The sequence below is a fragment of the Rousettus aegyptiacus genome, unplaced genomic scaffold (genome assembly GCF_014176215.1).
Source record: "Rousettus aegyptiacus isolate mRouAeg1 unplaced genomic scaffold, mRouAeg1.p scaffold_m13_p_3, whole genome shotgun sequence".
NCBI lineage: Eukaryota > Metazoa > Chordata > Mammalia > Chiroptera > Pteropodidae > Rousettus > Rousettus aegyptiacus.
In genome coordinates this window covers 166,698,743-166,725,427 of record NW_023416306.1, presented here as the reverse complement: position 1 = coordinate 166,725,427, position 26,685 = coordinate 166,698,743, and the positions used below count along the sequence as shown (strand labels likewise).

The following is a 26,685-nucleotide window of genomic DNA, read 5'->3' as shown; positions in this document are numbered from 1 at the left end:
AGATAACCTTAAAATCCCCCTGTGGGGATCCCCAATCTCCTGGTAGAGGACATGGTGCAAACTACAGAGGACAAGTGAATGACAAACACGGACCTTCAACCTCTCCGTGCACCAGAATCGAAACCAAAATCAGACATGACCGTAATGTACATAGTGTTCATATTTTACTGTACAGACAGCAAAAAAGGAATACTGCTGTCTCTCCAGGGCAAAACTGGACGAGCCACTTAAATTCTCTGAGCTTTGTTTGCTCACCTGCAGAGCGAGATAATACAGGCAGTGATGACTGCACAGGGTCGTCGTGAGGCCGTCGGAGGACGTAAGGACAGACATGGATCTAACACGTTGCAGGGGAGAAGAGCCGCCCTTCCATTTGTGCATGTGTGTGTGTGTGTGTGTGTGTGTGTGAGAGAGAGAGAGAGAGAGACAGAGAGAGAGACAGAGAGACAGAGAGAGACGCCTGCCTTCAAGCCCCCTGATAGCCCCACCCTTCCGGGGAGCCGGAGGCGCCGGCGCTGGGGAGCAGGAGGCCACTTCTCCCTCATGCCATCCCATAGCCTCAGCACCTGTGCGGAGTTGCTCAACGAGCCTTTCCCACCTCCTTCCCTTTTGGCCCAGCGGAGCCAGAGGAGAAGGGGAGAAGGGAGGGGGCAGAGGGAACGGGGAAGAGGAGAGGGAGGAGGGGGAGGGAGGAGGGGGAGGGAGGAATGGGAGCCCAGAAAACAGGCTCCTGCTGTTTGCTCAGCACAGACCTTCTTCCTGAAGGCATGTTGACCTAGCTCTGTTTACCTAGCTTGCCCAACACTCACTCGAAAACGAGCCCCCGAGAACCTGTTTCGGCGGGATAGAAATTGTTGATTTCTCAATTAATTCCTGGAGCATTTTGGTTTTTGTTGGTTTGTTTGTTTCCAGGTATTTCACTGAATTATTTAAGTTTCATTTGCCTGTCGTTAAAACAACAGTTACACAGTCCTGAGGGTGAGAGAGAAGGGAAATAGCATTATTGAGCCAGGCCTTCGTAATCTGTGTCTCCTGCAGTCCCTACTGGAACCCCAAGGGGTCAAGATTAGCATCCCTATTCCACAAAGTAGACTACGTGACTGGCTCCAGGTCCTTAGCACTCAGAGGCAGGTCTGGGATTTGAACTGCTTCTCCACCACAGTCCTGGAAGCCTTCAGAGACATCGGAAGCGGAAGATGAGGAGGAGAGAGCAGTTTCTTATAAAGTTTAGCACACGCTGCCCTAGAACTAGCCATTCCACTCCGGAGAAATGAAAGCATGTTCCCACAAAGACTCATACACGAATGCTCGGAAGCTTAATTCATAGTGGTCAAAATTGGAAGCATCGAGCCATCTGTCGACAGACAGACTAACTGTGGGCCATCCTCCCGATGGCACTGTGCTCAGCAAGAAACAGGAGCACAGCATTTCCAAAAATACGATGTCGATCAAAAAAAAGCCAGATGCAAAACAAAACAAAACAAAACAAAACAAAACAAAACAGAAAACCATATACAATGTGTTCTCATTTTTCCTTCCCTTCTAGAAGGGATCAAATTAATCAGTGGAGACAGGAGTCTGAACAGAAGTGACCTTCCAAGGGAGATGGGGAGATTGACAGGAAGGAACTTTCTGGGTTGAAGAATCCGTCTTTATATCTCGATCGGCGCAGAGGTTACAGACGTGCACCCACGCGAAGAGGCGCTGAACTACGCGCGTAGGATTTGTGGGTAACTGCGTGTAACTACGGCCTCGGCGAAAATAAACGCATCGAAGGTAAGGGAAGCGATGTTGGCACGTAGCGCAGCGGCAGCGGCGGAGAGGCCGTGGCAGGGGGGCTCGCGAGAGGCTTCGCAGGGTCATTCCGTTGACCCTCTCCGAACCTCGTCTGCAAAGCGCATGGAGCTTTGGGGAAGACGAGAGTTTGTGTGCAGTGCCCAGCACCCCGCCGCCAAGCACAGAATGGTGTTGTGAGCAGCTGCGAGGGTGGGGAGATGGCGAGTCAGCTCCGGGGCAGCGGGCCGAGGCGAGAGGCCCCTGCAGTCGCCAGGCGGAGCCGCAGGGAGAACGGAAGGAGGGGCCGGCGAGCTGTGAGCTGTGATGCGATCCCCTTCCCGCGGGGGCATTTCGCCGCGACACCTCAGCCCACACTCTGCTGTGCCCCATGTACCGGTCCGTAGCTCACCGTGGAGGCAGATGGCAGCAGCAGCTCTGGGTGCTGGTGGGGACCCAGGCGGAGAGCAGCCTCGTATGACGGCTTCCAGCTCAAACGGATGGAGCAACTGTCTGTGTGCTCATCGAAGAGGTCGCATGCCCGGGCAAGTTTTTTACATTCTAAAGGTTTTCACAGGTTGACCCTAGCAAGACACCTTCGTCATCTGATCAAAGACCTATTCCACTTCTACTCTATTTCATTCCTTTTAACTCAGCTCATCGAGCATCATCTGAGAACCTGTTTTGTGCTCTGCACAGTCAGAGAAATGAAAAGACTCGGCCCTGCCCTCAGGTAACTGCCGTCTGGGGTTAGAGCTGAGCTCTGGGGTTTGGAGTCTCGTTCTGCAATCACACAGCCAGGTTTGAAGCTCCCTTCTGCCCTCACCAGCTCTGTGACCGAGGGCTAGTTACTTGACCTCTACGATCTTCAGTTTCTTTATCTGTAAAATAGGGATAACAACAGCACTCACGTCACAGGCGTATTGTGAGGATGAGAAGAGTTCATCTTTCTAAAATGCTTGGAATGGCATCTGGCCTGTGCTACGTGCTCAGTAATCACCACTCGGCATGATAAGTGTTCTTTCTAAAGGGTCATGTACAGAGCGCCCTGGAAGCCTCAGAAGGGAGGCCTAACCTGGCAAAGCCGGACTGTGGGGTGAGGGGTCAGGAAGTCCTACCGATGAATTTGTCCTGGGCCCGGATGTGGGGGACCACACTGAGTCGGCCATGCAAAGAGGAAGGGAGAGCTGCTTGCATTTCGGGACAAAGAGAAACCTTCACAAAAGCTGGCAGGCCAGGAGGCAATGATGCAACACACAGCTGGGCAGGCGTCAGCGACCTTGGTCTGGAAAGGCCAAATAGTAAATGTTCCTGTCGCAATCTCTCAACTCCACTACCATAGTAGGAAAGCAGCCACGGACGATAAATGAATGGGCATGGCTACGTGCCCGTAAAACCTTATATGTGGGTACCAGAAACTGAATTTCAGATCATTTTCTTGTGTTACGAAATATTATGTGTCTTTTGATTTTTTTTTTTTCTCAACCACTTAAAAATGTAGAAACCATCCATGGCTTGCCGACCATACAGAAACCCTGGGCAGCGAGCCAGATGGGCCTCCATCACCAGCATCACGGTGACGCTCCGTGCCTCAGTTTCCTCATCGGCACTAAGGGGGTGTTCATGGCACCCGTCGCACGGCACCGGAACGGGGACTGGCACCTAGTACATGCTGGAGGAAGGCCACGCAGCGGAGTCGGTTTGCGGATCTGTATTGCAAAACGAACGCAGTGAGAGACACGTTAAAACCAAGCAAACAGAAACGCTCAAAGTCAACATGAAAGACGACAACAGGGTGAATCGAACTATTTCAACCCAAGGTCCGAGTTGGGCAAGTCCAAAGAGCCCTACTGCTCTCTGTTTATCTGAGTCTCCCACGCAGGGCCTCTGTTTCTGAAAAACAAGTCCCAAAGTCCTTGGGCGTCTCCTGCAGCACCCCCAGAGGGTCGCCAACTCCATGTCTTGAGGCTGGAGAAAATGAAGATGGGCCTGGGACGTGTCTCATTGCTAGAAAACAAGCGTGCACTTTGAGAAATGCTGCTGAAAGGCAAAGAGGGGGAGATCATTTAAAGGCACTTCTATTGGTCGAAATGACAATCTGACCATCCGAAAGGAAATATTAAAAGTAGTTAAAACAGGACAAGCTGAGTCTCCTAAAAGCTGACAGTCTATAATGGCCAAAATGGCCCTCAAATTCAAAAGGGTAAAGTTAAAGTATGGAAAAGGTTAATGTTATAATAAAAACATTAGTTTTTTGTTTTTTTTTTTTTTTAACAAGTAAGGGATGAAGCTGGAGACGTGTGTTTTATTCCTCTCGTTAACCATATTGTTGCTTACGGTGCATAGATTTGCCTTCTTTTTCTCTCTCGGAGTAAGGATGAGGAGTGAAAACAAGAAGCTGTGAATATAGACAAATATTTCCAGGAAAAGCCAGAATCGAACCACACACAGGAAGTGGCGCTGGAGAAGAGGAAGAAAACAGAGTCCTCCAGGGTGTTGCAAGTCAGTAAATTCGCAAGATGCCGAAAGGAGATGAATTCACAGTGCAAATTCAGTTCACCTCCCGGAAGAGAAGACCCAGACCTTCTGACGGCCGCGTCGAGAGAAGGCAGTGCCGGTCATGCTAACAGCGCAGGCCTGGTGTTAAGCATGTTACGAGCATCGCCTCGGAACAGGTCTGAGAGACTCATATCATCCCCATGTTATAGACGAGGAAACCGAGGCGCAGAGAGGTGAAATGAAGCCCCCCTTGAGTCCAGGTCGGCCTGGCTCCTACCACCCCACGCCCGACGCTGCTCGCCACACCTCACAGGTGCTCAGGGGGATGGATGCTAATTGCACCTGACCCTGTGTCTTCAGGAAGCAAAATGAGCTCTTTGTCCTGGGACAAACAGTGCTGCTCCCCAAACCTTCGCCCTGCTCAGCCCCCGGGGGCCCATCTGAAAAGCTTCCTGGGCCCAGGACGCGCCCCCAAAGGGCACGCGGTGGTTGGCGCTGACGTGGGGCCCGTCTCCGCCCAAGGCCGCCCCCGTCTTACATGTGGCCATCTCCTCGACTCTTCACAATCCTGGAAGAACTGACCGCTCTTATTCCCCAGCTCACAGATGAGGAAACCGAGGTTCCGAGAGGCAAAGTGGCTAAGAGCTCATGAAAAGAGTGGTGGGGTTAAGGGTCAAACTCGGTGTTTAGCTCTCAGGCCTAGGCCCAACCCGCTCTGCGCCCCGAAGAAGGGAGACAGTGCCTGGACGGGGACCCCACAGTATGGGGGGAGCTGGGAGAGGAAGTGCACGTGGCTTGTCTGTGTGCGTGTGTGCACGGGACAGGCTGGTTCCAACATCCCTGGGGAACTCTGCCAATGGGCACAGCACCCCTGAAGTTCACCATTGCTCTCCTGACCAGTCTGGGCCTCTGGTCCTTGATCTACATGGTCCAGGGCCCCTCGCCCACCCCTCCCCTCCCTGCCTGTCGCAGAGCCCCCCCCTCGGGTGCCATGCTGCTCCCCATCCTGCTCCCATCTCCAGGCAGGGCCTTGGGAGGGCGGGGTCTCCCCTGCTGGTCTACAACCAGCTCACAGGCTCTTCCTACGAGGCGTTCATGCCCAGGGAATCAGCCCGGACGCTGCGACGGACGGTTTCAGAAGTAACCAAGTAGACAAGACTCTCCCCCACAGGGCCTTGTGGTTCATGGGATACAGTGCCTTCAAGAGCGGCCACTGGGTGCCCCCCACCCTGGGGAGTCAGCCCTTGCTCATTTTCCCAGATCATCCCACCCCTTTCTTCCCGGGATGTGTGTCCAGGGACCTCTGTGCAGTATGAATGAGAGGCGAGTGGTGAGTGGCGAGAGGGTGGGGTCGGAAAGGGCAGAGCATGGAGCCCTTGGCTCACGAGGGACAGGGCCTCGACCCTGAGGCTCCCACGTCCTCCAGCTCCCCTCCCGTGCTCTTCCTTCATGCCTCCTCCAATGTCCGAGTCCCCCGCATGACGTCTTGCACCCCTTCTGCACCCAGCCAGCGTCTGGGACACGCAGAGACCCTTCTCAGCCTTCGAGGGGTTCCCGCTGGGCACTTCAGAGGTGGCTCAGTCCTCTTCCCACTGCCCCTGGGCCTGGAAACCTGCCAAGATGGCAGTGCCAGGCCAGAGGGCAATGTCTGTCATCTCCATTCATCTGTTCAGCTATTGCCACTGTCCCTCTTACAGAGGAATGGGACGACTCGTGCTGGGTCGCACAGGCCAGACATGACAGGAATGGCAGGTGACGCGTAGGACTGCCTGTGCCGGAAAAGGCCACCTGACGTCCTCCTAGCTACTGGCAGCTTTGTGCAATGTGGCTTCCTGCCCCAGCTCCCTGCCCCTCCCAGACCAGCTTCCTCCACCGGCTACCTAGAGCCTTCCTCCTCCCAGGCGGGCAGAGCCTGGGCACTGAGCTCAGGGCACGTATGGCCTGCATGCTGTAGTGAGTGCTCAGCAACCCAGAACCCCGGAGGAAGAGGAAGAGGAGGGTCCATCACCACAGGAGGCGCGGCCACCACCACAGCGCCAGGAACTGGAGGTAGAGGGGGCAGTGCCCTCGTACTGGTCCCCGGGACACTGGGCTCCGGGAGCTGACCTCTCCCACTGCCGGGAAGGTGGGGCCCTTGCTGCTGTCCATCCGGTGCGAGAGATGGGAGGGGCAGCAGAGCTGGGAGAAAGGCCATTGTAAAGATGGGGAAACCGAGGCACGGGGCAAGGAAGAAATGCCCAGGAGGTGTGGAAGGCGGCCTCGCCTCAGTCACGGCCTAGCTCTCCAAGCTGTGAGGCCCGGGGGAGATGCCCGTTCGGCCAGCTCCAGGGGAAGAGTCGGTGCCCTGAAGCCGGACTGCGGAGCTGGGGAGTGGGGAGGGAGGGCTCCCCTCCCCCCACTCCAAACTGGGAGACCAACCCCCTCCCCAGAAAACATAAAGGGCTCACGGTGCCGCTCCGCGTGCTCCCGGGACTGCTGAGCTTAATCCTCGAGAGGTGGGCGCTGTCACATCTCGGTGGCACGGGGGTTAAACAGCTTGCCTGGGCCCTCCCTGGCCTGAGCCTGTGTGCTAGAGGAACCTGCCGGTCATTCACCAGGCAGAGTCCCACAGCTGGGACTAGGGCATGAGAGCAGGGACGAAAATGGCCTCGTCCGTCCACGCATGCAGCAGAGCGCGACGGAGCACGCTGCGTTCTAAGCGGGCGCGGGGCTGGGGGCAGGCGCGTTTTTAGACTGTGCCGTGGTCTGCCAAATGGGAGCCTACAGGCCTCACCCTGCACTGCCACCCCCAGCCTCCACCTGTGCCCCGAAGGGCCTGCAATAGCCCCAGAATGGGGCCACGTTCCTGAGGGAAATTCCAGCAGTGCGTGGACCAGAGCCACCTGCCGGGGGCGCAGGCGGTGGAAACAGAAACAGGCCTGAGGCCAGCCGGGAACCGGGCCTCCTCTCGCCCAGAGAAGCCTGAAGATCAGGGCTCCCAGAGGGCCGTGCAGGCCACAGTAAAGGGCCTACTGTGTGCAGGCATTCTACAGAAGTCATTTCGCGTGTCCCCAACACTGGGGGCGGGACATCTGAACCCCGATGGCGCAGATGAAAACACCCCCCAGGTTAGACAGGTGAAGCTGTGGGCACAGCTCTTCTCACCAGCTTTACTCTTGGACCTGTGCCCGTGGCCACCTATGTCAGCTAAAGCGTCTGTCCCCGTCGGTCACGCCCTACCTTCTCCTCAGGGAAGTTGAGAGAGCTTTTGTATGAGGCTGGCTTGGTGACTCTGAATGAGCAGCCTCTCTGCTAGAGGCCTGTTTCCCTGTCTGCCAAGTGGGCACGTAACCCACTGCAGCCCCCCCCCCCCGCCCCCGCCACACCCCCCAGTTCCGCGGTGCATCCTCAGCGGCGGCAGGCGCTTCGAGGTGGCTCAGTGAATGGGAGCTCTCACTACCAACAAGGCGGCCACTGAGGACTCCCCAGAGGGCGTGCAGGGCCAGCCAGCAACGACGTCCCGCAGCTCCTGAGTCACGCCACCCCCACCTGGGATGCTGTGGTTTATGAGCTGGGAACAATGACTCCCTTTGGTCTACGGAGCAGAGGGCCACACCGTCCGGGCAGAGCACATACCGGCAGCGTGGGCGGGTGGCTCAGTGTCAGCGGAAGGACCTGGTCTCTGTTTGCTCCTCTGATAACTGGGTTGACCTTGGTTAATATTCACCAGCAGCCTCCCCCGTCACCTCCCTGGGTCCACTGCTTAAATACGAACGAGAACAGGGCTCTGTCTCCTCAGCCTTGGTCACCAGCCTAGAGCAGTGAACCGTAAGTATGCCTTCCACTGGGGAGAGCCCCCAGAGGGGCCTCGGGGTCCCTGCACTGCCCAGGTAGCCCCCCGAAGAGGCAGGGACAATGGAGTGGGGTGGGCCTTCTGTTGTCATAGTAACAGCATCCCAGGTCCTCCCCAGTATCTACTGGTGAATAAACTGGCCTACTATGAGCAGAAGTGAAAGTAAGTATCTGGCTGTGGGGTCCAGGGACTCAGGAAGGAGCACGTTTCCGTTGGCCCAGCTCCTGCCTCTCTTCTGCCAGTTGCCTGCTGCAGGCCTCACCCCCTCGCCCCCCGCTGTTTGGGCATGGGACGTACCCCCTTCTACAGATGAGGAAATTAAGGCCCAGAAAGGGACAGCAGGAAGCCCAGGCTCATGGAGGGACCTGGTGGGGAAGCCAGCAGAGATTAGCAGCCCAGAGTTCTAGCCGCTCATTGGGCGACAGGCTCAGAACAGAATCGTACCGGGCCTCCCTTGGAGGCATCACGATGGGCCTCCCTGAGCACAGTGGGCCTCAGGGCGCCCTCCTGCACAGTCTAAGATGGGAACCCCTGGGAGGGGCACCATCCCTGGGGTTCAAGCTGTGTTCCTGAGCCCTCGCTCTGGCTGGGCACCCTCAGAGCTCCTTACATGCAGTCCCTCCTTAAAGCCTCCCAGCATCTTCTGAGGTGGTTACCATGGTTATTCTCCCTTTGTAGATGAGGAAATTGAGGTCAGAGAAGTTCATAGCTTGCCCCAAATTACGCACCACCCAGGATTCAAACTTGGGCCACCTGGCTCCAGAACCCATGCTCCTGACCCCGTTCTTACTGTGGACATTAATTCTCTCAGGTCTTAGGTGCCAGTCGGAACCGGGAAGGCTGGCCTGGCCGCGGGCCTCATGCTGGGTGACCACGGACGGTTAGTCAGCCTCTCTGTCCTCTTGGACAACATGTAGATAACCTTTGCCCTCTTTCTCCTCACCCCACCCTCGCCGGCCTTGATCTCCGGAGTGTTGGAAGGGTGTGATTCCTCTGTCACTGGGTTTTGGAGATGGGGCCACGAAGATGGCCAGGGTGACGAGATTCCCGTCCCGCGCTCTGAGAACGGATGCTTCCCAGAGCAGTGTGCCAGGCCTTTCTTGGCACTGTACACACACTTAATTTGCATGATAGCTCCGTGAAAGAGTGCACCCTACCATTTCTGGAAAACCGAGGTTCAGAGAGGTGGAGTAACTTGTCCGAGGTCACGCAGCTGATAGCGATCGGAACTCAGGCATTCTGGGCTCATGGCCTCGGATCTTAGCCGCAGTGCGATGCTGCCCCATTCATTTAGCCGGGCCATCTCTGCGGGTCTCTGCTACAAGGCCTCTGGCTTCCATTTCATACACGGCGAAAGATTAAATGCCAGGTTCTGGAATCGAAATGCCCAGGGTTCAATCCCAGCTCCATAAGCAACTAGCTCTGTGGTTTTTAGTAAGTTACTTAACCTCCGCAGGCCTCGATTTCTCCATCTATAAAATGGGGCTAATAATAATAATTCCCACCTTGAAGGGTGTGCGTATAAAACACCTGGTGTTTACCAGGAGTGACGATGACGACAGCGATGCTGTTTGCCGAGCATAGGCTTCGGCGGCTAATAGGCAAATACATAAATACTTGGAGGATTGAATTAAAACTTTGCCAAACTCAAAGGGGGTTCATTGCTGAGCAGGGAGGGGCCCCTTCCCTGGTCCTGGGCAATGTGGCAACTGGCCAGGAGGAAATCTGCCCGGTCTCAAGCGCGACCCCTACCTGTGCGCGCCCATAGGGAGGGGAGGCCTCCGCACCTGGCGGGTGCCCGCCCACCCATCCCCTTGTTTGTTCCTCACCTCTGCCCTGCCAGACATTCTTTTCTCCACTTTACCGACAGGAAGCTGAGGCTCAAAGAAGTGAAGTCACTTGCCCAAGGCCGCTCGCCCATAAGTAGCAGGGCTGGGTCACACCTGGGCTTATTTAATGCCAGGTTTCAGCGGGTTGTGATCTGATAGCACAGTTGCTTCCCTAGACCCCGCCGAGTCACTCTCAGTCACTCAGCTGATGCTCCTGGTGGAAATGGTGTGAGATTAGGCAGAAGGCATGGCTTCCTTCCCTCGCTCCTGCCTGGCCAAGCCTGCTCCCACCCGACACAGACTCTGGAAACGTCCCCATGACATCTTTGTTCCTTTTGCTTTACATCTTGGTCCACGTACGTCTGGGTGCCTCTCATCTCCTCTCTCATCTGGGGCTGGTTTCCCTAGCTCTGGGCTTTTGGGGGTGCGGAGTGCTGCCTTCCACAGAAAGAGAGAGCAGAAGTCTCGGGCCCCTAAAGTGGTAAGGAACGGATTGGGAGGCAAAACAAAGCCAACAGGAGACTCAAAGCCAATGCGAGGGTCCCGTGGGGCCCGGCTGTGACGTTCACAGAGTCTGAGACCCGAGGACATGGCCGTCTCGGTCTGTAGTTCAAGCGGTGAGAACACCAAGGCTTGTTCCGGCTTCGTCACTCACTGGCTCACTATGTGGCCTTGGCCAGGCCGTGACCAGCTCGGGGCCTCGCATCTCTTCCTGTGAAAGGAGGAAGCCAGAGCGGGCGATGGACTGGGGACCCCTCTCCGCTCATCCCCCACGGGCCTTGCCGCCCTGAGGGAGGGCACTGCACCCACCTCTCCCCATGGGAAGTCTCAGACCGCTTGGCTTCACGAAACCCAGACACCCCCCCCTAATTAAGGATCCAACATTAATGCCCAGGGGCCTCATTTAGGTCTCCTCCCACCTTAGTCCATCAGGTGGGGAGAGCGAGGCCCCAGGACAAGACGCTTGCTCGAGGCCAAGTGGCCGGCAGTGGCCTTGTCAGGGTGAGAAGCCACAGCCTCTGGCCCTGAGGCTGCTCGGCATATTCCCACTGCACCGAGGCCCAAATCCCGTGATCTCTGAGCCCTGCAAAGGTGGGGAATTTCCATCAGCCCTGAGCGACTGCGCCGAACTCCAGTGGGGAGGTTACGAGAAACCCGAGGGAGATGGAAATGTACGGAACTAATTTTAGCACCGTCCTCGGCTCTCGACCACAGGCCGGTTCAAGGGAAACATAAATACGTCTTATGGAACGTGTGATCCACTCTGTTTGGATCATTTGGAGGCAAGAAGGCCAGAAAAAAAGGTGGTGGAGAGAGACTGGTTTTGTGATTCATTTTGTGTTTTTTTACTTGGGGGGAAAAAAAAATCTTTTAAAAGTCTGAGCACGTAGATGAAACCTGCATTTCTTCTTTCCAACTTTTTCCCCTGAGGTTTTTTATATTCCAAATTCAAGGACTCCTTTGTCTTTGTATTTTATTAAAATGACGACCTTAGTTCTGTGAGTCATAGCCGGCTATGCGGCCGCAAGCGCACCGGCCTGTGCTCAGACCTCAGTTTTCCCATCTGTGGAGGGAGCAGGTTGTACTTAGGGGGCTGCAGACTGGACCTGGGGCACATCTGGAGTAGAGAGAGCCCTGTGGGGCAGGGCGGGCTCCGTGTTGCTGTGGGGGGCAGTGACTTCGACCTTCACTAGTCAGGATCTGCTCTGGCTGGTTCAGCCACAGGCCTCGCCGCTCCCTAGTCTCCCCCAGCCACAGAGCTCGTCTTCCACCCTGCCTGTCCTCTGAAGGCTTCTAGTTTGCAGCCCCTACTGGCCTCTCCCTCATGGAGCTGCGTGCAGATCCCCTTAGCGTGAGGTGTAGTGCCTATACTGACTCTACTAAATTCTCCCGACGACCTCACTTTCTCTATGACGCAAAACGAGAGCCTGAGACGAAGTGACTTGTACCTAGAACCCAGGTCGGTCTGAAGAGAAAAGAGATGTGTTTTCAACTCCTACCCCCCACGTCCACACCCCCACTACACGAGAGAGACCAGCATCTCTAACACCCATGTCACTGCTGAGCCCAGAGCTGGGGCACAGGCGGCGACCAGGTCGAGCAGCTAAGCTGACTGCAGGGACCACAGCCCACTGATGTAGCCGAGACCACAGACTCATTGCGAGGGCAGGCCTCCCTCCAGCTCGAGAAAAACTACTAAGGGCTGAGGCTCCGGGTGCGGTGAGTGGGCACAGCCCCACTGCTGAGCTTCTCCCAAGCTCCACTGTGTGCTGACTGTGTGTTCCTGGGAAAGATCCTTCTCCTTCTGAGTAGCAGCCCCTCTGTCCATTAAATAACAGGGTTCCATGGCAGCCCCCCAGGGCTGTTCCAGATCCAGTCATCACTGAGCCTGATCCGGCCACTCCCCGGATGATAACTGTGCACATGCGCCTTATGCTTCCTTCCCATGCCTCGGGGTCCCCTTTGTAAATAGGGGTTTTGGCACTTGCACATCAAGGTTATTGCAGACGTTAGTGGTGTCATCGAGGGCGTATCTAGGTGTGTGATTCTGGTGTGAGTCTTTCGATGATGATGACGTAGGAATGTGCTGGGCACAGGGCTGGCACACAGAAGATGCTCGAAGAACACTGGTTGCATTGCATGGTGTCATCGGGGGCCAGAGGGACTCATCCTGTGGCCTGACCTGGGCGTGGTGCCCCTTCTTTCTCTCGCAGGACAATGCCATCCTCCATCACGCGGAGCCTCCTCCTGCTGGCGGGCTGCCTGGTCCTTGGCCTCCTGGCTGAGGGTGTTCAGGGAGATGCTGCCCAGGAGACACATGAACATGACCAGAAGGAAGCCATCCATAAGATTGCCCCGAACCTGGTGGACTTTGCTTTCAGCCTGTACCGCCAGGTGGCCCGTCAGTCCAACACCAGCAACATCTTTTTCTCCCCAGTGAGCATCGCCACAGCCTTTGGGGTACTCTCCCTGGGGACCAAGGGTGAGACGCAAACCCAGATCCTGGAGGGTCTAGATTTCAACCTCACCGAGAGAGCAGAGGCCGATATCCACGAAGGCTTCCATCATCTCCTCGAAGCCCTCAACCGGCCAGACAACCAGCTGCAGCTGACCACTGGCAACGGCTTGTTCATTGATGAGAATGTGAAGCTAGTGGAGAAGTTCTTGGAGGACATCAAGAAGCTGTACCACTCAGACGCCTTCACCGTCAACTTCAAGGACTCCGAAGCGGCCAAGAAACAGATCAACGATTATGTAGAGAAGGAAACCCAAGGGAAAATTGTGGATCTGGTAAAAGACCTTAACGCAGACACGGTTCTTGCTCTGGTGAATTTCATCTTTTTTAAAGGTAAGGTTGCACACCCAGCCTCGTCTTATTCCCATGGAAATATCCAAGAGTGTTCTCGAACACTCAGTTCTTAAACTGTCCTCGGCGCTGCAGGATGTGATGCGGCTATGCATCTCTGCACGTGGGATTTGGTTTTCTTCATGTAACTGAAACTCTTTCCGTGATGAAATGAGGTTAGGGAGCCATGTGAAACAGTCCAAGCGTCACGCTGCCTGCAGGGCTTTTCAGAGCCTTTTGCGTACATTCTCACGTGCATCGCACGCGGGGAGGTAAAAAATGCAATGTCTCCCCGAACAGAGAGCCAGAAAAACAAACTTTAGCAGAGTGTATGAAGGGAATAGAGTTTCTTGGGACATACTTTAAACAACACCAGTGTAGTAAGAGTGACAGATTTGTAGTCAGAAATATCAGGGCTCGAATCCTGCCTCTGCCACTTACTAGCAAGTCATTTTACTTCGTTGAGGGTCTTAGTTTCCTATCTGAAACATTAGACGTAATAACTCCCTTGTTGTCAGGTTTCTGTAAGGAGTACACATGTTACAAAGAACACGAGACTATCACGAAGTAGGTGCTCAACTAAACTTGACCCTCAGCCTGCCTTCCTCCCTCTGAGCGGTGAAACGGTGAGGGGCCCGCGGGCCCCAGAGGGGATTCTGGGGCTGTCTGACCAGCCCATGGACACAGGCGGGGGCAGGGGGGGTGAGGGTCAAGGCCGGGCGCTCCTTCCTCCACGTCGCAGGCTCCTCGGTCTGAGTGCCGCGAAGAGCGCCAAGGCCAAAGTCAGCGCCTCGTGGGGCCCAGCTCTGCCGCGGGGCTTTAGGCGGGGCTCACCCCCTCTCCAGCCTCAGTCTCCATCTCCTGCCTCACGAGGAACTTGGGCTCAGGGGTCCCCGAGGCTCCTGAGCCTCTGACTTGCCAGGGTGGCGACGTTCACTCGGCATAGCAGAGAGGAGCTGCCCGGGCATCCGCATCGCATGTGCTGGTCCCGGAAAAGGGCACTAGGTTAAGAACAAGAGTGATTTCCCTGTATGATGAGAACCGCCGATTAACAAGGGGGCAGGGGGGCTCGGACAGGGGGTGCCATGTATGGCTGATGCCAAAAATTTTCACTGAGAATCTTCCAAGCAACCCTCAATTAAATAATCATGAAACGCAAGTTAAAATGCTCACTCTGGCCGGCCCAGATGGTGCCCCGCGGCCTCTGGGATGGAGGACACCTGGACACTACTCTAGTCTTGCGTCATCCGCACAAAAGTCCTTTCAGTGGCCCGATGTTCGCCGTAGTGTCAGTTTACAGGTGGGGAAGCTGAGGCTCAGTGAGCAGCATCTCACCGAGGAGGCTCGGGGCTCCTTTATTCCCCCACACGCACCCAGACCTTTCCCACCCCGGCTGATGTCACCTTCACCTCCCTCCAGGCAAATGGGAGAAGCCCTTCGAGGCCGAGCAGACCACCGAGCAGGACTTCCACGTGGACCAGGACACCACCGTCAAGGTGCCCATGATGAACCGCCTGGGCATGTTCGACCTGCACCGCTGTGACAAGCTCTCCAGCTGGGTGCTCCTCATGGACTACGTGGGCAACGCCACCGCCTTGTTCCTCCTGCCCGACGAGGGAGAACTGCAGCATGTGGAGGACATGCTCACCAAGCAAATCCTCTCCAAGTTCCTGGACCAGAGATTCCTAAGGTGCCTGCCCAAGCCACCAGGCCTGGCCAGAGGGGGAGGGACAGTGGACCGAGCGACCGTGCCTGACCTTGTGCTTCCAGACCGAGGCCAGAGGCAATGCAGGCAGCGCCGGCTGCGCTCCGTGAGAGGGACAGCGCCCACAGCTGAGGAGGCGCACGTCCTGTCCTTGGGGACGCCCTCCCCGGCATGGACGCCGCCCCCTCCTGGTGCCGGCACCGGGTGCAGGGGGAGCAGCCCCAGCACACGCCCGGGAGAACCGAGAGGGAAGAGGCGGGGCTCCTGGCAAAGGCAGCGGTCAGTGCAGTGCAAAAAGGCAGAGTCCACGGCTAAACGGGGAGAAGCTGCCTGGAGGGGCGGGAAAAGCCAAGGCCCCGAGTGGGAAACCCCAGCGCGAGTGTGAGGACGGGGCCAGTCCCTCTGTCACTAGATCGGTGTGGTGCAATTGGGTCCCTCGTAGTGAAGGACGACTCGAGCGTGCACCCCAAATTAGTACATATCTCTGCATTCATCCACGGCCATGTCCTCATGAACATTTTATCACGTGCCTCATAAAATATACATAAGCATTAAGTACGTGCAATACGAACACACATTAGTAATGAAATAAATCAACATTTAAAATAAACAAAATAAGTAACACATAAAAGAATACATAATAAACACGTACGTACAAAGGAATATGAAAACACAAAACAGCATGAGGCTCAAGTAAAAGAGAAGTACGATCGCCTCGTGATCGCCCGGCCCACCTCCCTGCTGAGAAACGAGGACGAGGCGGGGTGGCATCTGGAACGGGTCGGCAGAGCCTGAGAGCCGGTCGGCTCACGATGCTGGACCCTCGTCAGGCCGCGCTTTGCCCCCGCGGAAGACAACCGCTGAACCGCCACTCCCAGGCGGGCACTCATCATCCACTGACCATGTCGCTCAGAACCTGATGCCACGCCCCTGTTCCCCTGGGAGTCCAGCCCAGGAAAGTCCCAGTTGGGGGTGACCACACACCCTGCAGGGAGTGCACAAAGTTCTTCCAGAGGACAACCTGGGGCTGTCTGGAGGGTTTCTCAGAGGAGGCGCCATTTGAGAGGCTCTGCAGGACAAGAGGACCCCTACCATTCTAACATTCTCTGGCACAGGTGCAGAGAACCCACAAAGAGAATAAACTAACACCGACCCCCAGCCAGCCTCCCGCGGGCAGAGGGACAGGGCACCGAGTGGGGGGCGTGAGCAGAGGAGGAAGCGCTTTCAACGCCGTCAAACTCCTTGTCTTCTAACCCCGTGACAGGTCCGCCAGTTTACATTTGCCCAAACTGTCCATTTCTGGAACCTACGACCTGAAAACTATCCTGGGCAAACTGGGCATCACCAAGGTCTTCAGTGACACGGCCGACCTGTCCGGGATCAGTGAGGAAGCGCCCCTGAAACTGTCCAAGGTGAGTCTGTCCCTGGTGTCCGAGGCTCAGCATGGGTAAGGAGACTGCAGCCCCGGGGGGAGGGGGAGCTGAGGAGGGACAAAGGGACACAAACGTCTCTAAAGACTGAGGTGTCTGAGGACTGCCATTGGATTCACCGAGATGGGAATGATGTCGGATGGAGGCGGTGGCCTCGTGTGCTCCTGGCATTTTAGGGACATGCTCTGAGGTCATGTCACTGACCCTCCGTCTCATCTTCGGTCAGGGCCTTCCCTTCTTTGGGCCTCGATGGACCCATATTTACAAAGACAGGCCTGGGGTCAGGGGTTTCAGAGGGCTTTAGGCCCTCGCGTCTTGTGACATTGGGAGCCACTGATGAGTCACCGAGTCTGAGTTAATGAGTGATTTTGGTTAAAGATGCCATTTATTCAGATAGACTAACGGTGACCAAAGGAACAACTGCAAGTCAATGCTGGCTACGAACTGAGTGCCTGGTTGGGGGCTAGGGACTGTGCAGGTCCCCGTCAGAGTCCTGGTGCCCAAGGAGCTTAATATCTGGTGCTAGAAACAGGAGGTGTCCCAGGAATACGGAAGTTCGAGGCCAGACTCCGCCCCCTGGGGTGGCGGGCCGTTTCCGGGGAGGCTGAGAATGCTGGCCAGGGAGGCGGAGTGCGGAGGGGGCGGGTGCTGCAGGGAGGGCCTGGCGTGGAGGCGACAGGCTGGTGGAGACCACGCCCCCCCCAGCCTCGGGGGGCCCCCCCCTTCTCCTCAGGCCTTGCTCCCGCGCCCGGGCGGGGGCAGGCAGCCCGTGTCCGCTCCGGACAGGCGTCTGTGCTCTCTCCCCTCCAGGCCGTGCACAAGGCGGTGCTGACCATCGACGAGAAAGGGACGGAAGCGTCCGCGGCCACGATGGTGGAAGCCATTCCGATGTCGATTCCCCCTGTCGTCCAGTTTAACAGGCCCTTCCTCATCGTCATCTACGACAAAAACACCAAGAGTCCCCTCTTCGTGGGAAAGGTGGTGAACCCCACCCAAAAATAACTGCCTCTGTGGTCCGGCCCCGCCCCCCGCTCCCCCCCCCCACCCCAGCCCCTCGCAGGTCAGGTCCCCTCCCTAGACGACAATAAAAAATGACTGGCTCGGCCCAAACTGGAGTGTGACATGCAAATCCCTGACTCTCTTGCCTTTGACTCTCCCTTTACGTCCCCAGGGTGTATGTGGAATGCAGGCCACAGCGATCTTTCATGTATCCATTATATTAATATTGATTGGACATTCATACTGTCCGGGCACTGCACTCAGCCAGGGTGAAATGTCGGCGGAAAGCCACAGCTCACGCCCCCTCCCCAATCACGATGGCAAAGCTCCAGGTCTCCAGGCTTGTCTGGGAATTGCTAAGGGCAACTGCACAGCTCCAAGTCCAGCCCGCGGCCCCTGCCTCCACCAGGCATCCACCAGGTCCTCCTGCTGAGCCCCCCACCCCCGTGCCCCCACAAGAGACCCTCACCCTTCAGGGCTCAGAGCGCCAAGCACAAGGCTGCCTCCCTGTTGTCCCCAGCACCTTCGGCTCACACAGGGACACTGAGCTGCCATGTCTCCAGCAGCAGAGGGAGAAGACCAGGTCCCCTCCTCACCCCACATGTCACCTGAACCCCGACTACTCCCCTCTAGCTAACCCTTCCGGGACCCTTCCCCAATGGGGCTGGATGGGGAACACATATTCTGTCCTTGTCATTCTGATTCTGCCCCAGGCCCTTCAAGTACATTCTTCTAGAAGCAGCTCCCTTGTCCCCAGGTGAAGACAACGGTCTCTTGTCCTGGTCTGTATCACCTGCTCACATTCATCGGCTCGGTCAGTCCCCAAGACATTTTCCCTAAGCCCTCCGTCCTCGTCACGTGGCCAAGAAGTCCCAGATGTCTCTGGAAAATCATTACGATGCTTCCTTGGTCCTGGGAGAGGAAGTACAGCAGACCAGTGACACCCCCTGGCCCTGCCTGCCCCCCCTCGGCTGAGCTCTGACGGGGACACATTTCGATGTGCCTGTTCCCACCCCACAGCCCTCTCCGTGGGCTCTGGAGGGAAACTACAGCTCCCCGGCCAGAGACGGAAGCTGCTCCGGGGAAGCCCTGTTCATTCGGGGCCACGGGGCTCCTTCTCGCCCTCTGAGTCCCCCGCGAAGGGCTGTGACAGTCAGCAACCCAGCTGGGCCCCAGCCTGAAGGAGCCAGTTTGAATGATAGGACTTTACACCTTTTAAGTCAAAATGGCCACATAAGCACAATTTCACGTCATTTAATACGAGTGAAGATTCAACTGTTTCCTAAATAAGCCTCATATTCTTTTGAGTTTTCTCTGCCTTGAGACTTCCAACTTCCACAAATTCCAGTAATGACATGAAAATTGTCAAGCACCTACAATGATGCCGGACCTGAGGGTCTAAGGATCTGGGTCAAGTTCAGATTCTGCCACTTTCCAGCTGTGCGACTTCAGTGAAGTTGCCAAACCTCTCTGAGCCTCAGTATCTCCTCTTTTGGATAAAAAAAAAAAACCTACTTTAAGTTGGTGTGAGGTTGACGTCAGTTAAAATGGCTTGTAAAGGATAACGGAGCAGGGCGCCAATGTCAGGGACTTGATTTGTGTCATTACAAGCTCTTTCTAGACATCCGGCTCCCTGGACGGGGCTAGTCGAGCATTTACTCACTATGGTGCTGTGAGCAGAGCCGCTTTGTTCTGAGACATACGCCCATTCTACAGATGAGGACGCCGAGGCTCAGAGAGGCGAGTCGTTTTGCTCAAGGTCATGGAGCTAGAAGGTGGCAGAGCTGGCTTCAGGGGCTTACGGCTCCTTCTCAGATGGCCCTGCTGGTCTTATGCAGCGCTGAATTCCTCCCTGATGTGTGAGGAAGTCTGGGGGCCCACAGCATAGCCTCTAGAGGCAAGAAAAACGCCCCTCTGCCCCAGTGGGAATCAACTGATCTCTACAGCTCTTCCCACCCGAGGGGAATAAGAATGCGGGGCCCTCAGCAAGCAACCCGCACAAAAGACCTTATGAACACGATACTGGCATTCTGCAGGAAGGCCAGCCGGAACTCCTGAGAGCCCAGGGAAAGGCCAAGAAGCCTTAGTGAGCACCTCGGAGGACGGCATGGCATTCCATCAGTCTGGGCTCCGGTTGGCTGAGAGGCCCAATTCACATTAGCTTAAAGCCCCCGGAGGAGAGTTCACTGCTCAAATGGGAACCAATAAGGTTCATTCGTGGGGTAGACAAAGCATCACCTTGTCATAGGAGGACATGAGTGTGCCACAAATCAGTCAGGACGGCCTTCGACCTCAGCTTTACCTACACTGTAGAGTGCTGAAAATGTAACTGCTGACCCTCAAAACCGGTCCTTGAAGGACAGAGGCTAGAAATTGTTATCCCCAATTTAAAGACGGGGAAGGGGAGTTCCAGCAGGTTGGAGACGTGCTGGCCAGGCCTAGCAGGCAGGTCTCCCACTTAGGCCCGGGCTGCGTCGAGGGCAGTCTCTCCCTCCCGCGTGAACCCCGCTCTTCTCTGAGACGGATGGGAAGGAAGCATGCAAGCGGGGTCCCGGCTGAGGCGGGGACAAGGTGGCGGTGACATTTACACCTCTCTGGCAGTTTGCAGGGAAAAACACGCCGATTCGATTTCAAGCACAAATAACAAAGTTTTCAGTTGAACTACAAGCTGTGCCCTGGCCGATGGGGCCACCTGAGCCTCGTCTGGAAGACGAACACGAAGGCCGAGGTGCTTCCGGGCTCTCGCACATGGGCGCTGATTCAGAAATGGGAAAGGCAGACTACACGCTGAGTGCATCCCGCGGCTCCCTTGGTCCTCCACACCAGCCCATGAGGTGGGCACTTGCTCAGCGGGAAAATGCGAACATCTGCAACCTCCTGGGGGTCGAGAAGGAGACCGAGGTCCCGCTCTCGGAGAACGCTGGTCCATGGGGACAGACAGTGGGTACCGAGCCGGGCCTCGCGGCGTGGTCACTGCGCCTTCGGCGTCCTTCCAGAGCCATCGGCAATGGCCCACAACTATCTGCAAACAACCAGGACGACCCGAGAGCTCCTCTGGAGGCGGGGGCCGTTCCGCTGCTGCCCTTTGCTGCTGCTCACTGCTGGTGCTGTGGCAAAGCTCAGGACCAGGACGCACTAGCAGCCAGGCCCTGCGGGGCTGCTTTGAGATGGCTTGGATGGAATTAGGGCTCCTGGGTGGAGAAATCAGAGAAAGGCACTCTCCCCAAAGCGGCTCCCTCCCCAGCAAGGACACAGCGGCAGGCCAGGGAGCTAGCTGGCAAGGTTCTGAGCTGTTTGCCGAGCTCTTTGCGACAAAAGCAAAACCCAGCCCGTCCTGCCTGGGAAGACCCACTCAAAGAAGTCTTCACCTCAGAAGCAAGCCTTTACTGATGGCTAAGGTCAGAAAGGATGACCCTCAGGAGGGAACCACGTTAGAAAGTGCCTGAAAAGGGGTGATGAGCACGTGCCAGGGGGAACTGTCCAGGTGGCATGGTGAGCATCTGCCAGGAAATTTGGGGGATGTGGGGTGGGGCAGAGTCACCCCACATCCAGAGAGGGAAACAGCAAGACGGTCCCCGGAGAGGGAGACAGCAAGACGGTCCCTCAGGGAAAGCCTGACCCCAGGTGGAGTTGACAGATAATTACCAGGGACGTCTGCTCTGCGAAGTGCAGGCCGCCTCCCACGGCCAGGTGCGCACTTGCCACCACTTTCATCACTTTGCTTACCTGGGAGCGAGTGAGCAGCAGACAACGAAAGATCAGAGCTGTCAGCGTGCGAGCATTCATTCACTCATGCATTCATTCATTCTTTCGTGCGAGGCAACCCTTGTTGACCTCACAGATCGCAAGGACCTTGTCAGCTTACAATCCCTTATTTTTTTAGTTTTTCTTTTTTTTTATTTTTTACGCCTACAGCACCTGGTCTTCCTAGGTGGTCTCCCATCCAAGTACCAACCAGGCCCGACTCTGCTTGGCTTCCGAAATCAGACAGGATCAGGCTTGTTCAGGGTGGCATGGCCGCAGACTGTTAGCATTTTTATAATGCCATGGCGGGACTTTCACAGAGAGCACAGAGACCAGAGCAAGTTAGGAATATGTATTAGTTTTAAAAAGCTATTTTTTCTTTGGTCCACAGTTATCAATACCCTCAAAATATGTTCTGGGTATTATCAGCATAATGTCCTTTAGTTCCAAGGTGACTTTCAGCATTAAAATGATAGAATGAAAATGCTCTACCCCACATCCCCCAAAGTAAAAAGAACTCAGGAATCCCAAATCGGCCTGTTCTCCACCATGTTTCTCTACCTCAGGGTCTTTCTCTCTTATCTGGTTCAGTCGAGCCCAAGTCCTTGACCTTACCTGGGATTCCATGCCCTGTCTGTCTTACTGGAGAAAGCGGATGCCCGTTCAGCTTTCCCCGTGACAGCCTGTTCCCCGGACTCCCGCGGCATGGCCCACGGTCTCCCGCTCTGCCCCCTGGGCCCCACCCTCCTACACCCTGGACCCCTGGCCTTGACATCTGAAAGGCCGAGGTGTGTTCATTAACTCCTCAGATAACCCCGCTATCTCTTCCGCCACCTCCTCCCCTTTCCTCTCTGGGTTCATGGCCCCTCTCGATATCGGATGACCTCTTACAGATCCTGTACGCTACGCTTGCAAAACCCACAACCCTCTTCCTCCAAAGAGCTGGTCTCCAGGCCCCTTTCTGGCTGTGGCTTTTGACGACTAGACTGATTCCGTTCACGTCTCCCAACAATCTCATTTTAAAGAGGAGGCTCGGAGAGATGAAAATGTTTGCCCTGGGTGCACAGCGGGTAAATGGCAGCGGCGGGGTAGAGCTCAGGCTTATCTCGAGCCCAAAGAAATGCTTTTCCGCCACCTCTTTCCCATCCCACACTGTCGCCCTGTGTCACTGAAGAAAGTAGCATCTCTGAGGCCGGTTATCTGGGCCCAGGGCTGGGAGGCAGATGCTGCCCAGGTAGGCAGCTGAGCTGACTGCCGGGACTGCAGACAATTTGGGGAATGGGACCTGAGACCCATCATGGGGCCAGCTTCTAGGGGCTGTGTGTCCATGTTTCAGGGGAACAGCCCTGACACTCAGTAACTCTTGTTATTAAGGCTCTTAGAGGTGATGGTTGTTAAACTCTCAGCGGCAGAAGGACCACAAGCATCCAAGCTTCCAAGGTGACAGGGGAGGAGATTTGCCATGTCTCCTGAAGGCCTTGGCATGACACGCCATAGCAGAATCCCGGGATCCCTAGATGGGGCTCCCACCCAAGAAGGATGAACACCCTAAGCTGACTGGGCCTAATGAACAATTTGGTCCCAGTGAAAAAATCCAGTTGGGATGCACTTGACCCAAACCCACCCTGAAATGAGAAAGTCTGTCCAGCTAGGGAGGAAGGAGGCCTCCCAAGTGAGCCTCAGGTTCTGAGCTCCTCCTTCCCCCACGGGGGGACCCCCACAGGGGCACTTCTGACCCCAGGACACACTGGACAATGTCTGGAGAATTTTCGTCACACCTGGGGGTCGGAGGCTGCCACAAGCATCCAGTTTTATCAGGGATGCTGCCCAACACACTACAATGTACAGGCTGCCCCTCCCCCTGCAGCACAGCCTGCTCCAGCCCAGATCGTTAACAGCACTGAACTGAGACGCTCGACTCCCTAGAAGCAGCCAAGTCCCCGCCGTGGGGGTGCAGTCAGCAGGGCGACAGCTCCCGTACGCAGAGCGCCGGGCCGGACCGAGAACACGGGGGCCTGTCTGTCCCAGTCCTGTTTGACCGGCGGTGTGGCCTCAGCAAGTTACTGACCGCCCCAAAGCTCGCTTTTGACATCCTGTAAAGTGAGGGTAACGAGACACTCCAGGAGACAGAGCCGCGGGGGCCTGAGGTCAAGGGCTGCCCAGCGCTTTCCTCCGGCAGCATTCCCCAGGCCCGGGACGTGCAGCATCACACGGCGGTTTGCTTCAGGCTCAGGTGGCCTGGAGTGGGGGCTGCGGCGGTGGGCGGAAGAGGGGGCGGGTGAGGAGGGACAAAGGGACACAAACGTCTCTAAAGACTGAGGTGTCTGAGGACTGCCATTGGATTCACTGAGATGGGAAAGAGGTCAGATGGGGGCAGTGGCCTCGTGTGCTGCTGGCATTTTAGGGACGTCCTCTGAGGTCATGTCACTGACCCTCCGTCTCATCTTCGGTCAGGGCCTTCCCTTCTTTGGGCCTCGATGGACCCATATTTACAAAGACAGGCCTGGGGTCAGGGGTTTCAGAGGGCTTTAGGCCCTCGCGTCTTGTGACATTGGGAGCCACTGATGAGTCACCGAGTCTGAGTTAATGAGTGATTTTGGCTAAAGACGCCATTTACTCAGGAGATTGAATCAATAATTATAAGTCTCCCAACGGAGAAAATCCTAGGACCTTGTGGCATCACCGTTGATTTCCAACAAGCATTTAAAAAAGAATTCACGCAAATTCTCCTTGAACTTTTCCCAAAAAAATGAAGAGGAAGGAACTCTTTCTAACTCCTTTTGTGAGTCCAGATTACTCTGATCCTAATACCAGACAAAGACACTACTGGAAAAGTATAAACCAATAAACACCTCTAGTGAATCTTGATGCAAAAATCCTCAACAAAATACTAGCAAATAGAATTCAACAGAACGTTCCAAGGATTATACACCAAGAACAAATGGGATTTATTCCTGGAATAAAGGGATGTTTTAACACAGGAAACCGATCAATACACTATACCAAAATAACAGAATGAAGGGGGAAACCCATGATTATCTCATTCGATGCAGAAAAGTACTTGACATAATTCAACATCTTATCATGATAAAAAAGAAAACACTCAAAGAACTAGAAATATATGGAAACTTCCTCAACATAATAAAGACCATATATTAAAAGCCCCCAATTAACATCATAGTCGGTGGTGAAAGACTAAAAGTTTTTCTCCTAATATCAGGAACAAAACAGCATGTCTGCTTTCACCTCTTCTATTTGGCGTAATAATGGAAGTTTTAGCCAGGGGAATTAGGCAAAAAGTAAATAAATAAAAAGCATCCAAATTAGAAAGAAGGAAGTAAAGTTATCTTTGTTCACAGACAACGATTTATATGTAGAGAACCGTAAAGATTATACACACACATACATGCACACAAAAACTGTTAGAATTAATAAACACATGCAGCAAAGTTGCAGGATACAAAATCAACAGACAAAAATCAGTTGCATTTCATACACTAACAATGAACAATCCATAAATAAAATTTAAAAATAAATTCCATTTACAATAGCATCAAAAAGAATAAAATACCTGGAAATAAACTTTTATCAAGGTGAAAGACTTGTACACTGAAAACTACAAAACGTTGCTGAAAGAAATTTTAAAAATATCAACAAATGGAAAAACATTCCATGTTCAGAGACCGGAAAACTTAATATTGTTAAGATGTCAACAATACCCAAAGTAATCTACAGATTTAATGCAATCTCTATCAAAATCCCATAAGCATCTTTTATAGAAATAGAGAAATCTATCCTAAAAATTCACATGGAATCTCGAGGGACCTAAATAGCCAAAACAATCTTGAAAAAGAACAAAGCTAGATGTCTTACATTTCCCGATTTCAAGGTCAAATTGATCAAAACGGCGTGGTATACACACCAACAGAGTAAAATAGAGAGGTCAGAAATAAACCCTCGTGTATATGGTCAAATGATTTCAAAGGTACTAAGATGCATGGAGTAAGGACTATCTTTTCAATAAGTAGGTGCTGAGAAAATTGTATATCCATATGTAAGAGAATAAAGTTGGATCCTTACCTTACATCATATACAAAAACATAACTCAAAAAATAACATCAAAATGAATCTGAAACCTAAATGTTAAGTGCTAAAACTATTAGAAGAAAGCCTAGGGGAAAACTTCATAACACTGATTTAGCAATGATTTATTTTCAAAAGCACATGTAGCGAAAGTTAAAATTAGTGGACTATATAAAAATTTAAAACATCTATGCATCAAAGAACAAAATCAACAAAGTGAAAAGGCAACCTCTGAAATGGGGGAAAATATTTGCAAATTATATAGCAGATAAGGAGTTAACATCCAAAATATATAAAATATTCCTATAACTCAACAACAAGAAAAAACAAACAACCTAATTAAAAGTGGGCCAAAGGCCTGAATTGACACTTTTGCAAATATATGTATATGGCCAACAAGCACATGAAAAGATGCTCAATATCACTAATCATTAGGGAAATGCAAATCGAAACTGCAATGAGATACCAACTCATATCCATTAGGATGGCTATTTAAAAAAATAAGAGGAAATTGGAACCTATGTGCACTGTTGATAAGAATATAAAATGATACAGCCACTACAGAAATAGTATGGTAGTTCCTCGAAAAACTAAAAATTGTAATACCATGTAACGCAGATATTTCATCGCTGGGTATATATTCAAAGAATTGAAATCAGGGTCTTAAAGAGACATTTGTACACTCACATTCCTAGCAGCGTTGTTCACAGCAGACCAAAGATGGAAGCAACCCAAATGTCTATTTACAAATAAGTGGATAAATAAAATGTGGTGTATGCACACGAGGGAATATTACTCAGCCTGAAAAAGGAAGGCGATTCCGAAACATGCTATGGCATGGATGAATTTTGAGGGCATTAGCTAAGTGAAAGAAGCCACTCACAAAAAGACAAATGTAATATGATTTCACTCACAGGAGGAGGTACCTGGAACACTCAGACTCAGAGAGAGAGAAAGCAGAGTGGTTCATACCAAGGGCTGCGGGGAGGGTGACGTTCAATGGTTCTAGAGTTTCAGTTTTGCAAGATGAAAATAGTTCTGGAGTTTGGCTGCACAGCAATGTGAATGTGCTTAACACTCCTGAACCGTACACGTAAAATGGTGAGATGACAGTGCCGTCGGCATCAAGGTGGAGTGAGAAGACGCCGTTTTTACCTCCCCTTAGATTTGCACCTAGTCAGCCGTTTATAAGTCAGTGAAGACGGCAGCAGCAGAGCGGCGTCCACGGCATCCTGGTGCGGCTCAGCAGCACCAGCAGTTACAGGGAACCAGTTAGCAGCGCGGTGGGCTCCCAAGCCCGGCTCCTCCCAACCCGCAACACCTGCCTCCCGCGGTGGCGGTGCTCTGAAACCCAGGCAACCTGGACACAGTGACGACACCCACCATCCTGGTCACCCAGGCAGTGACTCCCACAACCACAGCAACACCCCCTTCACAACATAACC

At 54.0% G+C, this 26,685-nt stretch overlaps 1 protein-coding gene and 1 pseudogene across 2 annotated transcripts; one reads left to right on the top strand and one right to left on the bottom strand.

Moving 5' to 3' along the window:
• Positions 1 to 6,204: 6,204 nt before the first annotated feature.
• On the top strand, positions 6,205 to 17,524 carry SERPINA1 (serpin family A member 1). Of its 2 annotated transcripts, none has more exons than XM_016145531.2 (5): positions 6,205 to 6,321; positions 12,648 to 13,282; positions 14,699 to 14,969; positions 16,249 to 16,396; positions 17,225 to 17,524. In XM_016145531.2, the coding sequence occupies exons 2-5, from the start codon at positions 12,652 to 12,654 to the stop codon at positions 17,414 to 17,416; spliced, it is 1,242 nt and encodes a 413-aa protein (XP_016001017.2). In that variant the 5' UTR covers positions 6,205 to 6,321; positions 12,648 to 12,651; the 3' UTR covers positions 17,417 to 17,524. The 2 variants fall into 2 exon arrangements, with proteins under 2 accessions (XP_016001017.2, XP_016001016.2); XM_016145530.2 differs by lacking the exon at positions 6,205 to 6,321 and adding an exon at positions 7,976 to 8,079.
• A 3,795-nt stretch (positions 17,525 to 21,319) lies between these two features.
• Positions 21,320 to 21,438, bottom strand: LOC118601378 (annotated as a pseudogene).
• Positions 21,439 to 26,685: the final 5,247 nt, after the last annotated feature.